Source organism: Bos javanicus, chromosome 26, assembly GCF_032452875.1.
Source record: "Bos javanicus breed banteng chromosome 26, ARS-OSU_banteng_1.0, whole genome shotgun sequence".
Classification (NCBI taxonomy): domain Eukaryota; kingdom Metazoa; phylum Chordata; class Mammalia; order Artiodactyla; family Bovidae; genus Bos; species Bos javanicus.
This window is the reverse complement of record NC_083893.1, coordinates 37,051,966-37,077,101: the sequence shown is the minus strand read 5'-3', so window position 1 is coordinate 37,077,101 and position 25,136 is coordinate 37,051,966. Positions and strand designations below refer to the sequence as shown.

At 38.5% G+C, this 25,136-nt stretch overlaps 1 protein-coding gene across 1 annotated transcript in view; it reads left to right on the top strand.

The window, feature by feature from the left end:
- The window catches only part of PDZD8 (PDZ domain containing 8), an 85,828-nt gene that overhangs the window by 21,232 nt on the left and 39,460 nt on the right, over window positions 1-25,136 (top strand). Inside the window, exons 2-3 of the mRNA XM_061403611.1 lie at window positions 6,516-6,641; window positions 21,144-21,246. Of these exons, the coding sequence (XP_061259595.1) occupies window positions 6,516-6,641; window positions 21,144-21,246 (229 nt within the window). The remainder of the gene's footprint in view (window positions 1-6,515; window positions 6,642-21,143; window positions 21,247-25,136) is intronic.

The window sequence follows — 25,136 nt, the reverse complement described above, 5'->3', positions numbered from 1 at the left end:
CAGAGAACCACTGTGTCATGAACCAGGGCAAGGACAGTCAAGATGGCAGAATCCTTAGTGTGCTATGCCCAAGATAGAGTCTGCATTTCTCAAGTGGGGACAGGGTCAATGAAAGGAGCTCCCAATTTCTTGAGCATTCTTGCCCTGAACTTAACCTCATCATAGGTAGTCGAGGGCCATATGAGAAACACTGATGACCTGTTCTTTCCTCTGACAGGGAATTGGAGTTGGGGTGGTGGTGATGGCAAGGCACCCTGTGTTCTTGGCTACAGCAGTCCAGAGTGAAGTATCTTTCTTGCTGAGCCTATTGGTGGGAGCAGTCTTGACTTCAGGACCACAGATTGTCACCTTTCTTACCACGTTTCTATAGGTTTTCTTAATTATAAGTTTCTTTACTTTCTGTTTGCCCTTGGAACCATTTCCAGAGGCCTTAATATTTGTTTTAATAATTTCCCCAGTTTTACTGGGAGCAGGTCAATGGAGTGTCTCATGCTGTTGTTATGAAAGTCCATCTTCCCATATTGGTTTTTAAAGTTTCTACAAGAGGAAATACAGATAGCTTGTAAAAGGTTTGTCTTCTGGGAACTTGAGTGAGAAAACTGACAGTTTTAAGTTGATAGGTTAACAAGAGATAAAGGCTAATGAAAGGATTTTGTGATAGGGTGGGAAGACACCCACTGTTTCCCCGTCTATTTGCCTGAAGTGATGGGACCGGATGCCATGGTATTAGTTTTCTGAATGTTGAGCTTTAAGCCACCTTTTTCACTCTCCTCTTTCACTTTCATCAAGAGGCTCTTTAGTTCCTCTTCACTTTCTGCCATAAGTGTGGTGTCACCTGCATATCTGAGGTTATTGATATTTCTCCTGGCAATCTTGATTCCAGCTTGTGCTTCTTCCAGCCCAGCGTTTCTCATGATATGCTCTGCATATAAGTTAAATAAGCAGGGTGACAATACCCAGCCTTGACGTACTCCTTTTCCTATTTGGAACCAGTCTATTGTTCATGTCCAGTTCTAACTGTTGCTTCTTGACCTGCTTCCAGATTTCTCAGGAGGCAGGTCAGGTGGTCTGGTATTTTCCACAGTTTGTTGTGATCCACACAGTTAAAGACTTTGGCATAGTCAATAAAACAGAGGTAGATGTTTTTCTGGAACTCTCTCGATTTTTCCATGATCCAGTGGATGTTGGCAATTTGATCTCTGGTTCCTCTGCTTTTTCTAAATCCAGCTTGAACATCTGGAAGTTCACGTACTGTTGAAGTCTGCTTGGAGAATTTTGAGCATTACTTTACTAGTGTGTGAGATGAGTGCAGTTGTGCAGTAGTTTGAGCATTCTTTGGCATTGCCTTTCTTTGGGACTGGAATGAAAACTAATCTTTTCCAGTCCCGTGGCCACTGCTGAGTTTTCCAAATTTTTTGGCATATTGAGTGCAGCACTTTCACAGCATCATCTTTTAGGATTTGAAATAGCTCAACTGGAATTCCATCACCTCCACTAGCTTTGTTTATAGGGATGCTTTCTAAGGCCCACTTGACTTCACATTCCAGGATGTCTGGCTCTAGGTGAGTGATCACACCATCATGATTATCTGGGTCATGAAGATCTTTTTTTATAGTTCTTCTGTGTATTGTTGCCACCTCTTCTTAATATCTTCTGCTTCTGTTAGGTCCATACCATTTCTGTTCTTTATTGTGCCTGTCTTTGCATGAAATGTTCCCTTGGAAAGACAAAAGGAAGTTATAAAAGTAGCCTGCTTCATTGTTTGGATTCCTTTATGAACTTGAGCTACTAAAGACTTGGACTAAAAGTTTTGAAAACCAAGTGTTCTTTGAGAGTGTGTGGGTTCTGTTTATTAACTTGCTGAACAAGTGGCTTTTTGTTTTGTTTTGTTGAAGTATAATTTGCAGTGTTGTTTAATTACTGCTATACAGCAAAGTGACTCAGTTATACACATATATATTAATACATTCTTTTTCATATTCTTTTCCATTATGGTTTATCACAGAATGTTGAATATAGTTCCCTGTGCTATATAGTAGGACCTTGTTGTTATCCAGTCTATATATTAAAACTTACATGTGTTAACCCCAACCTCCAACTTTATCCCTCTCCCAAACCCTCCTCCCCCTTGGCAACCACAAGTCTGTTCTCTGTGTCTGTGACTCTGTTCCTCTTTCATGGATAGGTTCATCTGTGTCATGTTTTAGATTCTGCAGGGACTTCCCAGGTGCTTCAGTGGTTAATGCAGGGGTCCCTGGTTCAAGCCCTGGTTGGGAAACTAAGATCCCACATGCCACGTGACTTGTCCTTACAAAAAGGAACAGTGGAAACAGTGTCAGACTTTATTTTTGGGCTCCAAAATCACTGCAGATGGTGACTGCAGCCATGAAATTAAAAGACGCTTACTCTTTGGAAGGAAAGTTATGACCAACCTAGACAGCGTATTAAAAAGCAGAGACGTTACTTTGTCAACAAAGTTCCATCTAGTCAAGGCTATGGTTTTTCCAGAGGTCATGTATGGATGTGAAAGTTGGACTATAAAGAAAGCTGAGTGCCGAAGAATTGATGCTTTTGAACTGTGGTGTTGGAGAAGACTCTTGAGAGTCCCTTGGACTGCAAGGAGATCCAGCCAGTCCATTCTAAAGGAGATCAGTCCTGGGTGTTCATTGGAAGGACTGATGTTGAAGCTGAAACTCCAATACTTTGGCCACCTGACGCGAAGAGCTGACTCATTTGAAAAGACTCTGATGCTGGGAAAGATTGAGGGCGGAAGGAGAAGGGGACGACAGAGGATGAGATGGTTGGATTGCATCACTGACTCAACGAACGTGGGTTTGGGTGGACTCCAGGAGTTGGTGATGGACAGGGAGGCCTGGCCTGCTGCGGTTCATGGGGTTGCAAAGAGTCAGACACGATTGAGCAACTGAACTGAACTGATAAATTATATTACCTGGTATCTGTCTTTCTCTTTCTGACTTACTTCACTTAGTACAATAATCTTTAGTTGCATCTGTTGAGCTGTGCTGCTACAAATGGCATTATTTTGTTCTTTTTTATGGCTGAATAATATTTCATTGTATTTGTGTAGCACATCTTCTTTATTCATTCATCTGTCAATGGACATGTAGAGGTTGTTTCCACGTCTTGGCTGTTGTGAATAGTGCTACTGTGAACATAGGGGTGTATGTATTTTTTTGAATTATAGTTTTTTCTGGATATATGCCCAGGAGTATGATTGCTGGATCATATGGTAAGTCTATTTTTAGTTTTCTGAGGAACCTCTCTATTGTTTTCTAGAGTGACTATGACTACAACTTCTATTACCACCAACCGGGTAGAAGGGTTCCCTTTTCTCCATATCCTCCCCAGCATTTGTCGTTTGTAGACTCTTTAATAATGGCCATTCTGACCAGTTTGAGGTAGTACCTCATTGTAATAATTTTGATTTGCATTTCTTTGATAATTAGTGATGTTGAGCATCTTTTCATGTGCTTACTGGCCGTCTGTATTTATTCTTTGGAGAAATGTCCTTTTAGATCTTCTGCCCATTTTTATTTTGGGCTATTTTCTTGTTCAGTTGTATGAATTGTTGGTATATTTCAGAAATTAAGCCCATGTCAGTTGCATCATTTGCAAATATTTTCTCCCAATCTGTAGGTCATCTTTTTGTTTTGTTTATTTATTTATTTTTTTGCAGTACAAAAGCTTATAAGTTTGATTAGGTTCTATTTGTTTATATTTATTTCTGTTGCCTTAAGAGGTTGACCTATGAAAATACTGGTATGATTTATGTCAGAGAATGTTTTGCCTATGTTCTCTTCTAGGAGTTTTACGGTGTCATGTCTTAACGTCTTTAAGCCATTTTGATTCTGTTTTTTTGAGTGATGAGAGGGTGTTGAACAAGTAGCTTTATCCCACTGTTTAGTGTGCTGTTTTTAAATGGAATACATTTTTTAATTTTAGTTTATTTTTGTGCAGAAATCCTTTCAGCAACACCCCTAGAAATATTAATAAACCCAAATTAGATTTTACTGCTTGTAACATTGAAGTCACACACCTGTGAGAAATTTTTAAATTGAATTTTAGCTTTATATTTGACAAGAAAAGGTAATTCATGCAGCAGCTGTGATTTAGCACCTGGATTATTCAAAGTTGCTAGTGTATGTAGTACTTTTTGCGATTTTTTTGTTTTTAATAGAGTGACTGTAACATGTTCTTCAGGAGTCATAAGGCTTATTAAAAACATTCAGCTACCACATCATCTGGCATTTCTATGATAGATGTAGTTCCTAACTTTTTTCCTCTCAGAAATTTGGCGCCAGTCTGTCTGAATCAAAGAAGTTCAGTGGAAATTAAGAAACTAAAGGGGCTTTTCTGTTTTCCATCCATCCCAGAAGCAGCAGAAGAGCACTGAGCGTTGTCTGTGTGTCTGCTCACCTTCCCAAGAGGTGTTTTTCTTTATTCATGTTTCAGCGGGCAACCGTAAAGTAGTATTTCTCTTCCTCTAACAGTCTTTTTCAGTATAAACTGTTGAGGGCCATTCGTATTTTCTTAATGTTTGTTTCATTTTTAGTGTTGGAATTTTATAAACCAGATTGATACATGCTTCAGTCCTGATGGTATGTGTGAGGGGTTAGATAATTGTGAGACCAGAGTACATCTGAGATTTCAAGGCATAAATGCCCAGCAGTTTTTAAATAACTATAAGATAAAGAAGAATGAAAGCAGTGTGTGTGGTCTACCATGATACAGGACCTAAAGCCAATTGTTTAGGGTTTGAGTAGGCTTTGAGGATGGAGAAGGCAATGGCAACCCACTCCAGTACTCTTGCCTGAAAAATCCCGTGGACAGAGGAGCCTGATAGGCTGCAGTCCATGGAGTCACTGAGGGTTGGACACGACTGAGCGACTTCACTTTCACTTTTCACTTTCATGCATTGGAGAAGGCAATGGCAACCCACTCCAGTGTTCTTGCCTGGAGAATCCCAGTGGCGGGGGAGCCTGGTAGGCTGCCATCTCTGGGATCACACAGAGTCGGACACGACTGAAGCGACTTAGCAGTAGCAGCAGCAGCAGGCTTTGAGGAATAGGGGAAACCTTCACTTTGTACAAAAGGCTTGAAAGCAGGAATACACATGGCATCTTCTGGGTTCATGAGGTGACTACTCTTCTAGATTAGAAAGTTTCTATTAAGGAAAAATGCTATTGGAAAGATTGGTTTTGGTAGACCTTGAACATGAAACCAAGAACTTTTGACTATCTTTTATATTGTATGGTTAGTGAGAAGGCATAAAGCTTTTGAGCAGGCAAATGTCATATCTAGTGACAGCTGCTGCTGCTACTGCTAAGTTGCTTTAGTCGTGTCCGACTCTGTGCGACCCCATAGACGGCAGCCCACCAGGCTCCCCCGCCCCTGGGATTCTCCAGGCAAGAACACTGGAGTGGGTTGCCATTTCCTTCTCCAGTGCATGAAAGTAAAGAGTGAAAGTGAAGTCACTCAGTCGTGTCTGACCCTTCGCAACCCCATGGACTGCAGCCTACCAGGCTCCTCCGTCCATGGGATTTGCCAGGCAAGAGTACTGGAGTGGGGTGCCATTGCCTTCTCCACTAGTGACAGCAAGTAGAGTTAATTGAAAACTATAGACCCTCAACTCCAGTTTTCTCTTATTTTTTGTCCTTTGCTTAAATGGAGAAGTACGAAGTACATATCAAAGGTTTTTAAAGCTGCAGTTTGTAACTCACCACAAGCATCTCCATAAAAACCTAGAGTATTAACGATGAGCACGTAAAGACCTGAATAATTCATAGGTAACGGAAGTGTTTATGTTTATAAACACTACATAACAGAAGCATTATGTAGTTTGAGCTTTGATGAAGTCAGAATAGCTTGAATTCTGGTTATGCCACTCACCATGTAATGTTGAACAAATTCTTTAACCTTTCTAACCCTCACTTCATCTGGAAAGGGAAGCTAGTAATATTGCCCACTCAGGATTGTTAGCGTGAATAAGATACAAAGCATGTAAAGCTCTTAGCACACTGCCTGGCAAACAGTAAACATCTCTGATAAATACCTTTGCTGCTGTTAATTGTTGTTGTGTTATTATTTATCATTATCTAGTACTAATCACTATCCAGTTATATTGTTTCCATGGAACAGTGCATTCTGAATTTTGATCTTGTTACTGTAGGAACACTTCCCATCTGATCCAGAAAGAATCTCTCTCCTCCCAACTTAAATTTCAGAGCCCACTGGTTGGCCTTAGATTTTCTTTAACTTTCTTCCTGGAGTCCTGCCTGGTCAGTGAGGGCATGCCAGAAAAACCAGGAAGTTCTGACTACTGCAGAGAAAGCAGCATTTGCAGCCAGTTATGAGGGACAGGGGTAAACTGGTTTTATAATTTAGGTATTAGGTGTTTTGTTTTGTGTTGTTTTCCTACAGGTAGGTTTTGTTACAATGCTTTAAAGTGTGGTGTTTATTATTCAGAAATTTAGACTTATCTTTACTTTTGTCAGGTATAAGCCTTTTTTCCCGTTCCAAACCTTGCAAGGATTTGAAGACGACGACGAAGAGCTTATCCATATACAACAATGGGCACTCACTGAAGGCCGCCTTAAAGTTACATTGCTAGAATGTAGCAGGTATGTTCTTTGTTATTACTACCTTAGAGGAAAGAAGGTATACCAAAAATGTACTTGAGCAGTATTTGTGCTTGTTCCCCTCTGTGTTAATTTATATTATCTGTAAATTCTTTAGTGGTAAATTTCATAAGAGTAGTCCTTTCCAACTTATAAAAAATATAAACTGTATTTTAGAAAGCATGCTAATGGGGGGAATCATTTATCCTGCAGTAATTTCCAGACTTCTTAGATACAGAATGCTCTGTTGGCATATTTCTTACAACCTGTTAGAAAGCTGTTCGTAGCATAACAGTTTTGAAAATTGTTTTTGATAATTAAAAATACCCTGGAAAGTTGCAAAACCAGACTTGTAAACCCTTGTGATTCTTAAATTTTAAGCTGGAAGGGAATCTCAGAAATAATCTGGCCCAGCCTCTTTATTTTTCCATCCCTATAGTCTAAGCTGTGTTTATACTTTGCTTGAACTACTTATTATATTAGCCTCCTCCCTGGTTACCAATATGACAACCAGAATAAGCTTTTCAAAATGCATATCTGATTGTCCCTTTCCTACTTAAAATTCTCTTAATGGCTTCCCCATTCCTCTTAGATTATAGACCCAAATCATTACCATGACATGCATGTCCCTCTTTCCCTCACTAGTTTCTTTTTGTACTCAGCCCCTCACTCACAGTGCTTCAGCCAAATAGACCTTCCTAAGAGAAGAGGCAATGGCACCCCACTCCAGTACTTTTGCCTAGAAAATCCCGTGGACGGAGGAGCCTGGTAGGCTGCAGTCCATGGGGTCGCTAGTCGGACACGACTGAGTGACTTCGCTTTCACTTTTCGCTTTCATGCATTGGAGAAGGAAATGGCAACCCACTCCAGTGTTCTTGCCTGGAGAATCCCAGGGACGGGGAAGCCTGGTGGGCTGCCGTCAATGGGGTCGCGCAGAGTTGGACGCGACTGAAGCGACTTAGCAGCAGCAGCAGCAAGAGAAGAGGCTGGCAGATTTTTTCTCTAAAGTGCCAGATAAGTAAATAGTCTAGGCTTTGGCATTCACATGGTTTCTTTTGCAACTATTCAACTCTGCCTTGTAGTAAGAAAGCAGTCGTAGATAAGACAGTAGGTAAATGAATGGGCATGACTTGACTGTGTAACCATAAAGCTGTATTATATGAATTTTATAATTTTTGTGTGTCATAAAGTTCTTTTTTTTTTTTTTAACCATTTAAAAATGTGGAAACCATTGGTAGCCCACAGGCCATAGAAAAACAAACAGTGGACTGGATTGGGTCCATGGACCCCATAGTTCGCCATTCCCAGCCTTAGATATTTAAACATACCAAGCTCTTGTGTCTATTGCTTGTGGCTTTTAACCCCTAGCTATTGTTGTCTCCTTTGCTCACCGTTCTCTTGCTATATCTGAGATACTGCTCACCTAAAGCCTTGGGTCAGTCTTGGACCCAAGACTTCATGAAGGCATCAAGAGAGTATAGTGAGTCATTATTTAGGTCATGTTGAATTGAGATCAATGATACAAAGAAAAACATGACAATTTGTGAAGTATATGTATCCTACTTTATTTTAATAAGGACCTGTATAATGAATCTCTGAAAGAATATACAAGAAACCAATAAAGATTTTTATGGGGAAAAGGTGAAGGAAACTGGGTTAATGATAATGGACAGGGGTGAAGGTGGGATCCAAACTCTTCACTATAAACTTTTTTTGTATCGTTTGATTTTTGTGACTGTATCGCCTTGTCAAAAAATAAAAATAAAGACCAGTATTTCTGGAGAGTTGAAGGACAAAGCATGGACAGTGGTTCATGTTCTTATGTTAGTCCTTGTAGGCTTGGGTTATATAGTGCCATCACCTTTTCCCGGGTGACAGCTTAATCTTGGAAACAAGCACGCTATCTCAATAGTTTTTAGTCACTATGGTTACACACCTGACCATGTAAAGTTACTTAGTGTTGTGGTGCTGTGTATTATTCACATAGTTTAAGGAGTACTTAAAATTGTTAGTGGAGGAGAGAATAAATTATTATTTTCAATTCATCCTTGCTTTTTTGTCTTCGTGTTGAGAAGTCAAAACATTCATCTCATTTTTATTAAATTCTTTTTTACATTATTTTCTTCTAAACATTTTTGTTAGTATAAAAATAGAACTCAATTCATATAGCTTCCAAGTTTCTAGAATTCACACTAAAGGAAATATACTATTATAATCTCAGTATTTTATGTTTTCCCCCTACTGAATATAAATTTATCTTGTGTGGTTTATTGTAATCTCTAAAACAGAAATTGACACTCTAGAAAAAACAGAAGAACAAATAATAATGCCCCCCTTTTTGGAGGAAGAACAAAAAAATGCTTATTGTTGATTTCAATTTTGGAAGCTTAAGGCTTAAGAGCTCTTAAGATATTTTTACCATGACTGCTTCACTTAGTGATGTGAAAAGTTGTTGTTCAGTTGCTGAGTAGCATCTGACTCTTTGTGACCTCATGGGCTGTAGCATGCCAGGCTCCTCTGTCCTCCACTACCTCTTGGAATTTGCTCAGATTCAGGTCCATTGAGTTGGTAGTGCTATCCAACCATCTCATCTTTTGCCCCCCACTTCGCCTTTTGGCTTCAATCTTTCCCAGCTTTAGGGTTTTTTGCAGTGAGTCAGCTCTTTACATCAGATGGCCAAAGTATTAGAGCTTCAACTTCAGCATCAGTCCTTCCAATGAGTATTCAGGGTTGATTTCCTTTAGGATTGACTGGTTTGATCTCCTTGCTGTCCAAGGACTCTTAAGAGTTTCTCCAACACCACAGTTCAAAAGCATCAATTCTTTGGCATGCAGCCTTCTTTATGGTCCAACTCTCACATCCATACATGACTACTGGGAAAACCATAGTTTTGACTACGTGGACCTTTGTCGGCAAAGTAATATCTTTGCTTTTTAATATGCTGTCTAGGTTTGTCATAACTTTCCTTCCAAAAAGCAAGTGTCTTGTAATTTCACGGCTGCAGTCACCATCAGCAGTGATTTTGGAGTCCAGAAGATAAAATCTGTCACTACTACTCTTCCCCTTCTACTTGCCGTGACATGATGGGACCTGATGCCTTGATTTTAGTTTTTTTGAATGTTGTTTCAAGACAGCTTTTTCACTCTCCTCTTTCACCCTCATGAAGAGTCTCTTTAGTTCCTCCTTACTTTCTGCCATTAGAGTAGTATCATCTGCATATCTGAGGTTGTTGACATTTCTCTTGGCAGTCTTGATTCCAGCCTGTGATTCATCCAGCCCAGCATTTCACATGATGTACTCTGCACAGAAGTTGACAGTATACAGCCTTGTTATACTACTTTTCCAATTTTGAACCAGTGAGTTCCATGTCTGGTTGTAACTGTTACTTCTTGACCTGCCTACAGGTTTCTCAGGAAACACGTTAAGATGGTCTGGTACTCCCATCTCTTAAAAAATTTTCCACAGTTTGTTGTTATCTATACAATCAGAGGCTTTAGCACAGTCAATGAAGCAAAAGTAGATGTTTTTCTGGAACTCCCTTGCTTTCTCCACGATCCAGCGTATGTTGGCAATTTAATCTCTAGTTCCTCTGCCTCTTTGAAACCCAGCTTCATATGAAAATATTTGAAACAAATAGAATAACATTTTAGAATGATCAAATTTTTGAAAGAGCATAAACCAATTAAGATTAGATAGAAGATATCTGTAGACCACTTGTATGTATATAAAATTGTTCTAAATTAGCCTGCTATCATGATTCAAAGCTTCTTAGGTTTTTAACGTTTAGGCATGCGTATTCACATTTCTCCTCCTTGAGACCTATTTAAACATGTCCAAGTTGTTACAGTGCCATAGGGATCACTTAGCATTGTTATATTCGTGCATGCTTAGTCTCTTCAGTTGTGTCAACCCATGGACTGCAGCCTGCCAGGCTCCTCTGTCCATGGGCTTCTCTAGGCAAAAACACTAGAGTGGGTTGCCATTTCCTCCTACAGAGGATCTTCCCAATCCAGGGGTCAAACCTGCGTCTGCTGCATCTCCTGCATTGGCAGGCAGATTCTTTACCACTGAGCCACCTGGGAAGCCCAGTGTTGTTATAGTTTTAACTTAATATGTTTTTTTAACTTTTATCTTTTGGTTGCACTGGGTCTTTATTGCTGCACACGGGCTTTCTCTAGCTGCTCTGAGAGGGGCTACTCTTTGTGACAGTGCATGGGCTGCTGATTGTGGTGGCTTTTGCTGTGGAACGCAGGCTCTGGGCACGTGGGCTTCAGTAGTTGCGTCACACAGGCTCAGAAGTTGTGGCTTGTGGGCTCTAGAGCACAGACGCAGAAGTTGTGGCACATGGGCTTCCACAGCATGTGGAATCCTCCTGGACCAGGGATCAAACCCATGTCCCCTGCATTGGCAGGTAGATTCTTATCCACTTTGCCACCAGGGACGTCACCTAGCTTAATATTCTTTTAAATGTTTGTTTCTTAAGCATTTTTGAACTTGACCTTGAATCAAGTAAAATATAACTTTAATAATTTTTTCCTGAAATCCAGGAAAGGATCATACTCATCACCCACAGACAGTGATGGCTTTCTGCAAGGATTTCTTTATTTTTTAAACTTCATTTTGAAATAATAAAATGGTTCTCTGTGAGGATTTTTTTCTTTCTTAACTTTATTTTGAATTTCAGACTGCCAGAAGTCTGTGTGAAGATTTACCAAACTTAGCTGTTGTAATTTAAGAGAAAATTTTGCCAAAGAGGAAACAAGTTAGAAGTATTCATAGGAAACTGTTTACTGAAACTACTGGAGTTGTACAGCTTTATGCTTCAGAAGGCAACGCAGAGTAGAAATAATCCTGACTTTTGAGTTAGCAAGTGCTATGTTCACATCCTGGTGATACGGTTTTACTGTTTGTTACATGTTCTTGGGCAAGTTACACATCTGTAAAAATGGACAAGTGTGCTGCTTTGCTGGTAATTGTGATCAGATAGGTAAATAAACTATGGTGCCTGCTGCTGCTGCTAAGTTGCTTCAGTTGTGTCCGACTCTGTGCGACCCCATAGACAGCAGCCCACCAGGCTCCTCAGTCCCTGGGCTTCTCCAGGCAAGAATACTGGAGTGGATTGCCGTTTCCCTCTCCAGTGCATGCATGCATGCATGCTAAGTCGCTTCAGTTGTGTCCAACTCTGTGTGACCCTATGGACAGCAGCCCACCAGGCTCCTCTGTCCACGGGATTCTCTAGACAAGAATACTGGAGTGGGTTGCCATTACTACACACTAAGGCTTCAGTAGATACAACTTCTTTTGTTATGCCTTGATATAATCAGTCTCATATTTATCAAGAAAAAAGTAAATCTTTTTATAAAACTGGGTTTTTTGGACATTTAGTTGTGAAAACTGGAATTTGAATTTATTAATTTGAAAGGATCTTGCACTGTGAAGGGAAGTTGTTTTCTAATTATATTAAATACAGTTTTGAATTTTCCAAATAAAGCTTGGGAATGGAAACGTAGTTGTGTTTGTAAAAACTGATTCTTACACCTTGCTTTTATCAAATGTTTTAGAAAGTGAACACTCATTCTGAAGTTGCTTTTTTTTTTTTTTTGCATTGACTAGTTAGTTTTTTAATCACAGAAGAACTCAACTGCTGTGTTTGTAGTACTACTGTTAGAAGACTAAATTATTTCACATTAGTGTTGCAGTCACTAAGATTATTAAGATTATTTTTAAATTTATAGTTCAGCTTCTAAGAGGATTTTAGATACTTTGCAAAAGAAAATAATATTCCCATGTGCAGTTAAATAGAAGATAAATTAGATGAAAAATAGCCTTGCAGAAAAGAGGTCAGTTTTTGGAGAAGGAAACCTGATAGGTTTCTTAGTTTATCTCTTGATAAACCGTGCCTGCTTTTCAGTGGAAGAGAGATTCTGATGTCAAATTCTAGAAGGGATTTGCCCCTACATCTCTGTATAAAAGACATTAAACAGTGTAGTGGGCCTCTTCTCATCTCATCTCTTCTCTCTTTTGTTTTTCTGGTTTTAGCAACCAGTGATATTTTTGAGAAACGAGCTAAGATAATAGTCAGTGAAAACAAAGCCTGTAAACTTTTGTCGTGTGAGAGTTCTGTACTCTAAAGCAGTATATTTAGGATAGTCTGTCCTTATTATAGATAAAAGTTCTAAATAAGGTCAGTTCCTCACGTAGTCATACTTAGAGTGTTGTAAAGCTTCTGTTTTCTCAGCACCTTTTAGAGTGTTGTTTTGTTTTACTGGGTTCCAAAAATACATCATTTAAAATTTTTTTTAAATGTTAACACAAATACAGAAAAACCATAGCCCTTGGCATTCTACTTTTATTACCAAGAGTTTTCCCTTATCCCATAATTATCTGTTATCAGCATGCACTCATGGATTCCTGTTTTTTTCAATGGTTATAGTTCTTTACCATGCTTAGTTATTTTGGTGCCTAAATTTTCTCAGATGTAGCTTCTTGGAGCCTCTTCAAACTGGCTCCTATATGCTTGTGACATGACCTTGTCTTTTTTCTTTGCTTTCTTTTTCTTGTTGCTGCTTCTTGAAAACTGGACATTGGAAATAATGAGTTGTGGAAACTCTGCATTCTCTTATATTCTGGGATGATTGATGTTATATTCTAGAGGGCAGTTGGCTTTCCTTTCCTCAAGTTGCAAACTTTGTCTCCTTACCCTTCCTGCCTTTCCATCTTGCCAGCAGCAGCATGTTTCCGTTCTCTGCTTTGTCTCGCACTGCTGCTGTGTTAGACTGGTGTCCTGGAGTCTCCTCCTGTATATAGCAGTCAGCCAAGAATTTGAGCAGAGATGGAACTTAGCCTCTCAGTGGTTTCTTTGCTCCTGGGGATCACCCCATAATTTCTAGCTGCTCTGTCTGCTTTGTACTCCATCCTCTGATAGTTAAAACCCATAAAGCTTCAACTTTCTGCTGCATGAACTATACCACCATTTTCCTGCAGCTCTAGCCCTGAGCTATGTAAACCCCAAGCTAATAATTTGTACTCCTTGAAATTTTTTGAAATTCGATTGTCCTCTGGCTTCTCTCTGCTTTGGGAAGGTTTTCATTGCTTTTAAATGTGTTTTTACGATTCTTTTTATCCACTCTTTATAACTGCAGTCTGTTGGAGAGTTTGTGTGACCACTTTACCACTATCACCTGAAGTACTGTTCACCTGGTTTTGTTGTAGATGTTGTTGACAGGTTTTGCCTTTGTTTTCCTGATTGTTCTCTGTGCTTTTATGGGAAGATTTTGGGAGACTCAAAACCATGCTATCACTACCACCATCCTTCTAGAACCAGAAATACATATTTTTACTTAGATTTTTATAAGGCAAAGGGAAGGGTTTAATTGTGTGATTAAACGATTTTGAAATAAAATCAGCTGGTCTTGTTTCTTTTATTAGAGGCAGCTTTGACATAAAAATTTGGCAGAAGGAATTAATACTTTAAGTAACGTTATATCCATATTATATAGTGAAGTACTTGGTTCTTCCAGGGAGAAGGCTGTTAACATGGAGTTTTGAAATTCATTTCAAATTCATGAGCTATTTTAAAAGTTAAAACCAAATCTTCCATTAATTTTAGGATTGAGTTTGAATACATTCACTTGTTTATTTTTCACTCAAGTGGTAACTTAAAAAAAATTATCTGCAGTAAATAATGCTAAATATTAACTTTCCCCTTCTGAGTAGTTGGTAAACAGATGTACCTTATAGTCTGCATTTACTTTAATATTTGACAGTTTTATTTTTTTCAAAAGAGAAAATATCTAGCTAAATTTGAATATATTTGGGGGCATGATTCCACAGATACCTTTCTTGTTGTTAATAGCATTTACTTATTATCTGCAATATATATACATATATATATATAGTAGGCACTTTGCATTCATTATTTCAGTCCTCAGAACATCTTCATTAGATTAGTAATATATCTGAAGAACTGAGATCCGTAAGTTACTTGCTTAAAACCACATAGCTGGAATTTGAAGCTAGGTTTGTTTGACTTCACAATCTTTCACTCATTCTATGTTCATAGTCTTTGTGTTTTTTTGTTTTTTGTTTTTTTTTTAGCTTGCTGAAGAAAATTTTGATTCTTAAATTTTTCATATTGTGTTAGAAGTATATAAATTTTGGATTTTTTTTTTTTAAATCTATTTGAAAGCAAGTCATTTTTTAAGTTACCTTTTCCGGAAGATCTTGAGATATAGAAATGTGTATTAATAATAAAGCATCATTTATATAAAGGCTGGAGGAGAGATAAAAGGAAATTAGATCAAACATGAGATATTTAATTTTGTTTAAGGGAAAACTTCCACTCAAAGTGAGCTGTTGAAAAACAGAAGAATTTCTTGGCACTGTTGCTGAATATTATTCCTAGAGTTTTTTTTTTTTTTAAAAAGCTATGTAGATCTATAACGAATAATGGTCTGTAACTCTGAATTTGGACATATAACTCCACAAGATGAACTGAATTCCTAGAGATCTTATGCCTACGCCTGTATTTATTTAACTGTTTAAGTTCCTCTAGCAGTAAGAGATAAATAAATAAAGTAATTGAATGATGTTTCCCTTTGTTTCTATACACTTCTCTGGGGTATAATAAGGAATCTTCCTGTAGTTAGGTTGCTTTTGACTAGAAGCAGGCTTCTCAGAAGATCCTAAATTTGGAGTTCACTTGCCCTAGGTTTACGTAGGTATTCTTTTCTTGCCCCGCTTCCTCTTCCCTAAGATTGTTGTGTTGGAAATAGTATTGTTTCTTTTGTAATTGTATAGGCATAGTTCCAGAGCACCACAATAATGTGAACATGACGATAAAGCAAATCACATGAATGTTTTGGTTTCCCAATACATATAAAAGTTACGTTTACACTGTACTGTAGTCTATTAAGTGTGTGATAGTATTATGTCTAGAAAAATGTACATACCTTAATTATAAAAGACTGGATTACCAAATGACGCTCATCATCATATGAGCCTTCAGCGAGTCATAAAGTCTTTGCTGGTGGATAATCTTGCCTTAATATTGATGGCTCCTGTCACTTACCAAGTGTGGTGGTTGCTGAAGGATGAGATGGCATGGTAATTTCTTAAAATAAGACAACAGAGAAATTGGCTGCATTGACTGACTCTTCCTTTCATAGACGGTTTCTCTGTAGCATGCAGTTCTGCTTGATAGTATTTTACTCACAGCAGAACTGTTTTCAAAACTGGAGTCAGTGCTCTCAAATCCTGCCGATGTTTTACCAGTGAAGTTTATGTAATAGTCTAAATCCTTTGTTGTTATTTTCAAAAGTCAATTGAGTTTGAAACAGTAAATGCTGGAGAGGATGTGGAGAGAAGGGAATTCTCCTACACTGTTGGTGGGAATGTAAATCGGTACAGTCACTATGGAGAACAGTATGGAGGTTCCTTAAAAAATGAAAAATAGGGCTACCATATGACCCCGCAATTCCATTCCCCAGCATAGCCCTGGAGAAAAACATGATGTGAAAGGATACATTCTCCCCCATGTTCAGCACAGCACTATTTACAGTAGCCAAGACACAGAAGCAACTTAAATGTCCATTGACAGAGGAATGAAATAAGATGTGGTACATATATTCAATGAAATACTACTCAGCCTTTAAAGAGAGTGCAGTAACGCCATTTGCAGCAACATGGACGGACCTAGAGAGGGTCATACTGAGTGAGGTAAGTCAGAGAAGGGAAACATGTGACAGTCCTTATATGTGGGTTGTTCTGAAAAGATGAGGTAAATGATCTTAACAGAACAGAAGGAGACTTGCAGACTTAAGAGAATGAACTTGTGGTTGCCAGGGGGAAGGGATACTTAGGGAGTTTGGGATGAACCCGAACACACTGCTGTGTTTCAAGTGGATAATCAACAACTACCTACTGTGTTCAGCACAGGGAACTCTGCTCAGTGTTATGTGGCAGCCTGGATGGGAGGAGAGTTTGGGGAAGAATGGATACATGTATATGTATGGCTGAGTCCCTTCTGTGTCCACCTGAAACTATCACTGCATTGTTCAACTGAAATAAAAGGTACATTAACAGATTTTTTTAAGGTCAGACAAGCTTGCCTTCTTCATGGTGCTCCAAAATAATTACATAATAGCATCAAGGATCATTCATCATAGATCACCATAACAAATACAATGATAATGAAAAATTTGAGATACTCTGAGAATTAACAAAATGTGACACAGACACAAAGTGAGTAAATGCTGTAGGAAAAATGGTGTTGATAGACGTACTTGCTCAGTGCAGGGTGTCACAAACCCTCAATTTTAAAAATTGTAATATTTACAAAATACAGTAAAGCAAAGAGCAGTAAAGCAAGGCATGGTAAAACAGGTATGCTTGTATACCTCTACTGCTATTTCATGTAGTAAAACAGCTATTTTCATGCTTCTGGTATCTGAATAGCAGAAGAACTTAAGTACAGCAGAAGAACTTAAGCAGAAGAACTTAAGAAAATTAAGTACAAACCCAGATGACATAAAGCCAACACTGTGTTAAAATGCCAGACTCCAAAATATTTCAGTGTGATGTTGGCATGCTATATACTTAAATATGATACTTTCAACAAAAGTGAACTGTGAAATGAACTGTGTGGTCATAAAAATAAAAATTCAAGGGTATTATATCCGAATTTTCCCTCCCTTTGCACCATGATGCCATAACTGTCAATCAAGTGCTTCTGGTGAACTTATTAAAGATACCTGAAGGTGACATAAGATAACACTTGTTTTCAGAAATTGCTGTTTATCGAATGGATTGCATGGTAAGAGAAATTGAAGGCCCAGAAACAAATTAAGAGGTATTATAGGTTAAAAGTGAGGAAGTAAGTTCTTGAACTACATGTATTAGTAGAAACGAAAGGGCCAAATGGTTTAACTTTTCTAAGGGCAGGGTTTAGTGAGTGACAGAATACGTGGGTGGTGTAGGCAGAAGCAGCCAAGGAATGTTAAGAATTTGAGTCTAGGTGAGTTATGATCTCGTTGAACTTTGACTTGGTCAAGTATTGGTTATTTTCTAATATTAGAGGTTATGAAGTTCAAGACAAAGTTTCTTTCTCCAGGACTTGTGGGGGGAATAGTGACACTTGTTTCAGAGGGAGAAGAAGGTACAGCTGTCATCACAGTCTGATTTTAGAACATTTTTGTCCCTGTCACAGAAGCTCCACACTCATTAGCAGTCAATTCCTATTCCCCCTAAGTTCTCTTCCCCTAGACCTTATGTAACCAATAGTCTTTTGAATTCTTATTTTTCTGACCACAGTTCATTTCACAGTTCACTTTTGTTGAAGGTATCATATGTAAGTGTATAGCATACCAACATTACACTGAAATATTTTGGAGTCTGGCATTTTAACACAGTGTTGGCTTTATGTCATCTGGGTTTGTACTTAATTTTCTCAAATTCTTTAACTATTCAGATATCAGAAGGATGAAAATAGTTTTACTACATGAAATAGCAGTAGAGATACACGAGTATACCTGTTTTACTGTGCCTTGCTTTACTGTATTTCATAAATATTACATTTAGAAATTGAGGGTTTGTGCCAACCCTACATTGAATGCCAACCCTACATTGAGCAAGTCTGTCAACACCATTTTTTCCAACAGCATTTGCTCACTTTGTGTCTATGGCATATTTTGTTAATTCTCAGAGTATTTCAAACTTTTTCATTATTATTTGTTATGGTGATCTATGATCAGTGATCTTTGATGCTACTTTTGCCTCTCTAAATTTGCTTATTTCCACACATTCCATCGGAGAAGGCAATGGTACCCCACTCCAGTACTCTTTTGCCTGGAAAATCCCATGGACGGGGGAGCGTAGCAGGCTTTAGTCCATGGGGTCGCTAAGAGTTGGACATGACTGAGCGACTTCACTTTCACTTTTCACTTGCGTGCATTTGAAAAGGAAATGGCAACCCACTTCAGTGTTCTTGCTTGGAGAATCTCAGGGATGGGGGAGCCTGGTGGGCTGCCGTCTATGGGGTCGCACAGAGTCGGACACAACTGAAGTGACTTAGCAGCAGCAGCAGACATTCCGTAAAGTATGAGGTCTTTTGTGACTGGCTTTTTTCACTTAGCTTGTTTTTAGGGTTTATCCATATTGTAGCATGTATCATCACTTCATTGCCTTTTGTTACCAAGTAATATTCCATCGTGTGTATATGCCATACGCCATATCTTATTTACCTGCTCATGACCTCATGGACATATGGGTTGTTTTCACTTTTTGGCTGTTGTGACTAATGCTATCATGGACATTCATGTCAAGTTTTTGTGTGAATGTATGCTTTTATTTTTCTTGATTATATATCTAGGAGTAGAATTTCTGGGTCATATATGTTAATTCTATGTTAACTTTTTAAGGAGCAAGTGACTACATCATTTTCCAACCCCTCCAGCAATGTGTGAGGATTCTAGGTTCTCCATATCCTCACCCATACGTCTCTCTTTTTAAATTAGCCATCTAGTGGGTATGAAGTGTATCTCATGGTGGTTTTAATTTGCATTTCCCTGATGACTAATGATGTTGAGCATATTTTCATGTGCTGATTGGCTGTTCACATATCTTCTTTGGATAAATGTCTATTCATATTCTTTGTCCATTTTTCAATCGGGTTATAATAGGTCCTTATGAGACATCTGATTTGCACATTCTGTGGATTGTCTTTGCTTACTTGGTGTATCCTTTGAAGGAGAAAAATTTTAATTTCGGTAAAGTTCCATTCACCTATTTTTTCTTTTGTTACCTGTGCTTTTGGTCTCCTGTTTTAAGAAATTGTTGCCTGATTAAGGTCACCAGTGTTTGCTTTTATGTTTCTTATCAGAAATTTATTTTCTGCAACAAAAAAGAAATTTATTTCTTATCAGACATTTAGTTCTGTGGCTTACTTTTTGGTTACTTTTTATTACATGTTTTTAAAATTTTTTTACAGTGTTGTCAAAAATATAGAATGATTTATGGTTTTAGGGAAGGATTGCAAGAATTATGCTTTCTCATTCCTGAATCCTGTAATACTTGTTGAGAATTTGGGAGTACTAGGTGGTGCGTAGCCTTCTCTGGATTGACGGTAAATCCTTCAGGTAGTTTGCTCTTTTGAACAGACGGTGGCAGCAGAGCTTTGCTGAATGAAAATTCTCAATTTTTAAGCCTAGTATTTTTGAATTATGAAGATTTTTAATGCTCTTGGCAATAAATTGTTAGGCAGTAAGTTTAAATTTCCATTTAAGATTAAAAATTATTTAAATTTAGGAACTTTTTTGCTATGAGTTTATTCTGACTTTTCAGTTTATGAAACCAGTTTGTGAGGTATGGGCATGGTTTTCTTCAGTTCTCCAACCTTAGGCCATAATTTTCTCTTAATACTCTAAGGTCTTTTATCCACTTTTCTTTCATTATCTCACTCCTATCCCTATGATCTTTGTGTAGAGATAAAGTAATAGAGTAACAGTCAAAATGGTGATTAATGCTAAAGCTATTTGCAAACTTACTCCTAAAACACATTGGCAGACTCACATTCTGACTTAGGAGATATGTAAGATAGAAGTTGAACATGTGGGTAACATTTTTTTCCTTCAATAAGAAAAACTGCTTTATATCATCGCAAGATTGGATTCAAGATTTCCTTTTTAGATCTAAATATTAAACAGTAAAATTAAGTGGTGCAGTTATTCTGTGACGGTTGTTTTCAGCGTAATAGAAATAGTAAACATATATTGAGCACTGACTGTTCACTAAGTGTAGTCACTCAGTCTTGTCTGACTTTTTGAGACGCCATGGACTGTAGCCCACCAGGCTCCTCTGTCCATGGAGTTCTCCAGGCAAGAGTACTGGAGTGGGGTGCCATTTCTTTCTCCAGACTGTTTGCTAAACACTATGCTAAATGCCTTATGTGCATTGTTTCTTATTCTCACAACAGCTGCTTCTAAGAGGTAAGTTAGTGTTTTTGTCCTGAAGTTTCCAGAGGAAGACATGAGTTTAGAGAAGTTAAATCATTTGCCCAAGTCACATTAATGGATGGAGAGGTGTGTGTGTGTGTGTGTGCACGTGTGTTCATAAGCAACTGTATTATACTATTTTATGTGTACTTAATGTTTACAGAGATGGTATCATACTGTATATATGCATCACTTTGCAACTTATTTTTAAAATTCAACAGCCTGATTTGAAAATCTATAGCATTTGCTACTATGTATAGATGTCAGATCAATTTTTTTAACCTCATGAATAGATACTACTTTCTTTGAATAAGCTGCTTAGAAACAGTGTGTCCTACAGTTTCATCTGATTTTTCATTTTATTTCACTTTTCTACTAGAGCATATACCAAGCGTTTAATTAAATTTTTTTCTCTGTTAACAGAGTAATTTATTAACTTTTGGTATAATGATCAGGAAGAAACAGTTTAATACATATAATTGGTATAATAGTCCCTATATTTTATTTTATACTTCAGATTACTTATTTTTGGATCTTATGACACTGAAGCAAATATTCATTGCACACTTGAACTGAGTACTGGTGTTTGGGAAGAAAAGCAAAGGAGTTCTATTAAGACGGTAAGATAAATTTGCTTAGTTTTACATCTGTATGAAGTTTATATTCTTATAAGTGTTTTTTTAATATTTCTGTATCGAGTTATTTTTAGTCATTTGCAAATAATTATGAACAGCTCTTATTTGTCTTTTTGTAATGCATCCATAATAAAATGAATCACTTAAAGCTATAATATTAATTGCTTGCTTGCATCAAAAACCTTGTTTGACTAATTTCATAACTTTAGTTGTTTCATAGTTGTGGGATCAGAGGGAAATAATTCTGAAAACATTGAAAAGTATGTACATTCAGAGCATTCATTCATTCATTCATTCATCGGATATTTTGTGAGCACTTACTTTGTACCAGGCACTGTGTTAGCTGCTGGGGAAACAGTCTCTTGTCTCTCAAGACAAGAGACCCTGTTTTGGTTGTGCTGTCCCGGGGAGAGGTTTGATACTCGTCTGCCTGCACAGACAAAGAATTACAAGAGGACAGGGGTAAACCTGCAGAGAGATCAGATCAGTTAAGAGGCATTTAGGGGAGGCGTTGGCTACTTTAACTAGGTGGTAGCCAAGGCGATGGAAAGAAGAGAATGGATTTGGGACCTACATGGCATCCGGTCCCACCACTTCATGGGAAATAGATGGGGAAACAGTGGAAACAGTGTCAGACTTTATTTTTCTGAGCTCCAAAATCACTACAGATGGTGACTGCAGCCATGAAATTAAAAGATGCTTACTCCTTGGAAGGACATTTATGACCAACCTAGATAGCATATTCAAAAGCAGAGACATTACTTTGCCAACAAAGGTTCGTCTAGTCAAGGCTATGGTTTTTCCAGTGGTCATGTATGGATGTGAGAGTTGAACTGTGAAGAAGGCTGAGTGCTGAAGAATTGATGCTTTTGAACTGTGGTGTTGGAGAAGACTCTTGAGAGTCCCTTGGACTGCAAGGAGATCCAACCAGTCCAATTTGAAGGAGATCAGCCCTTGGATTTCTTTGGAAGGAATGATGCTAAAGCTGAAACTCCAGTACTTTGGCCACCTCATGCGAAGAGTTGACTCATTGGAAAAGACTCTGATGCTGGGAGGGATTGGGGGCAGGAGGAAAAGGGGACGACAGAGGATGAGATGGCTGGATGGCATCACTGACTCAATGGACGTGAGTCTCAGTGAACTCTGGGAGTTGGTGATGGACAGGGAGGCCTGGCGTGCTGCGATTCATGGGGTCGCAAAGAGTCAGACACGACTGAGCGACTGATCTGATCTGATTTGGTGTGTGAAGGACTTGGAGTTCTGGTTCCTTTTTTGATCTCTCTCAAAAGAACCTGTCACCTAAATTGCAAAGAGTTTGAAAAAACTGTAAAAGCATTTTTAAAATATTTTAAGTGCTATAATTAAAAATAAAAACAGTGCTTTAATCTCATTATGTTTTATTTGGACTTGTCTGTGTTCTTTGGGTTCCTAAATGAGTAAAAATTGTCACTAGTTATTAGCTAATTTGTTTTCAAAGTTAAGTTGGTGTTTTTGAATGTTCTGCATAGCAGTTTTAGTAGCAGTTATGTCTTGCTTCTAGGAATTTGCATGAATCTAGTAGTCTATTAAAGATTTCAGAACATTTATTCAAGATATTGTCTACAAAATTTCTTCATTAAGCCCATGAAGTTACACAATGAAAGTAGAATCCCAGAATTTTATGGCTGAAACAGAGAAGGAAAAAAAAGTCAGTGTCCTAAAGGGACCCTCAGACTGTTTAAAAAAAAAAAAAAGGTTTATTTAGTTTACTAAGCATATACTGAGATATTATGGATTTAGTAATAATAAAATTGAAGAAAGTAGGGAAAACCACTAGACCATTCAGGTATGACCTAAATCAAATCCCTTATGATTATACAGTGGAAGTGAGAAATAGATTTAAGGGACTAGATCTCATAGACAGAGTGCCTGATGAACTATGGACTGAGGTTCATGACATTGTACAGGAGACAGGGATCAAGACCATCCCCGTGGAAAAGAAATGCAAAAAAGCAAAATGGCTGTCTGGGCAGGCCTTACAAATAGCTGTGAAGAGAAGAGAAGCGAAAAGCAAAGGAGAAAAGGAAAGATATAAACATCTGAATGCAGAGTTCCAAAGAATAGCAAGAAGAGATAAGAAAGCCTTCCTCATCGATCAATGCAAAGAAATAGAGGAAAACAGCAGAATGGAAAAGACTAGAGATCTCTTCAAGAAAATTAGAGATACCAAGGAAACATTTCATGCAAAGATGGGCTCGATAAAGGACAGAAATGGTATGGACTTAACAGAAGCAGAAGATATCAAGAAGAGGTGGCAAAAATACACAGAAGAACTATACAAAAAGATCTTCACAACCCAGATAATCACGATGGTGTGATCACTGACCTAGAGCCAGACATCCTGGAATGTAAAGTCAAGGGGGCCTTAGAAAGCATCACTATGAACAAAGCTAGTGGAGGTGATAGAATTCCAGTTGAGCTATTTCAAATCCTGAAAGATGATGCTGTGAAAGTGCTGCACTCAATATGCCAGCACATTTGGAAAACTCAGCAATGGCCACAGGACTGGAAACAGTCAGTTTTCATCCCAATCCCAAAGAAAGGCAATGCCAAAGACTGCTCAAACTACTGCACAATTGCACTCATCTCACACGCTAGTAAAGTAATGCGCAAAATTCTCCAAGCCAGGCTTCAGCAGTACGTGAACCGTGAACTTCCAGATGTTCAAGCTGGTTTTAGAAAAGGCAGAGGAACCAGAGACCAAATTGCCAACATCCGCTGGATCATTGAAAAGCAAGAGTATTCCAGAAAAACATCTATTTCTGCCTTTATTGACTATGCCAAAGCCTTTGACTGTGTGAATCACAATAAACTGTGGAAAATTCTGAAAGAGATGGGAATACCAGACCACTTGATCTGCCTCTTGAGAAATTTGTATGCAGGTCAGGAAGCAACAGTTAGAACTGGACATGGAACAACAGACTCGTTCTAAATAGGAAAAGGAGTACGTCAAGGCTGTATATTGACACCCTGCTTATTTAACTTCTATGCAGAGTACATCATGAGAAATGCTGGGCTGGAAGAAGCACAAGCTAGAATCAAGATTGCCGGGAGAAATATCAATAACCTCAGATATGCAGATGACAACCACCCTTATGGCAGAAAGTGAAGAGGAACTAAAAAGCCTCTTGATGAAGGTGAAAGAGGAGAGTGAAAAAGTTGGCTTAAAGCTCAACATTCAGAAAACTAAGATCATGGCATCTGGTCCCATCACTTCATGGGAAATAGATGGGGAAACAGTGGAAACAGTGTCAGACTTTATTTTTTGGGGCTCCAAAATAACTGCAGATGGTGACTGCAGCCATGAAATTAAAAGACACTTACTCCTTGGAAGAAAAGTTATGACCAACCTAGATAGCATATGGAAAAGCAGACATTACTTTGCCAACAAAGGTCCGTCTAGTCAAGGCTATGGTTTTTCCAGAGGTCATGTATGGATGTGAGAGTTGGACTGTGAAGAAAGGTGAGTGCCGAAGAATTGATGCTTTTGAACTGTGGTGTTGGAGAAGACTCTTGAGAGTCCCTTGGACTGCAAGGAGATCCAACCAGTCCAATTTGAAGGAGATCAGCCCTTGGATTTCTTTGGAAGGAATGATGCTAAAGCTGAAATTGCAGTACTTTGGCCACCTCATGCAAAGAGTTGACTCATTGGAGAAGACTCTGATGCTGGGAGGGATTGAGGGCAGGAGGAGGAGGGGATGACAGAGGATGAGATGGCTGGATGGCATCACTGACTCAATGGACGTGAGTCTGAGTGAACTCCGGAAGCTGTTGATGGACAGGGAGGCCTGGCGTGCTGCGATTCATGGGGTCGCAAAGAGTCGAACATGACTGAC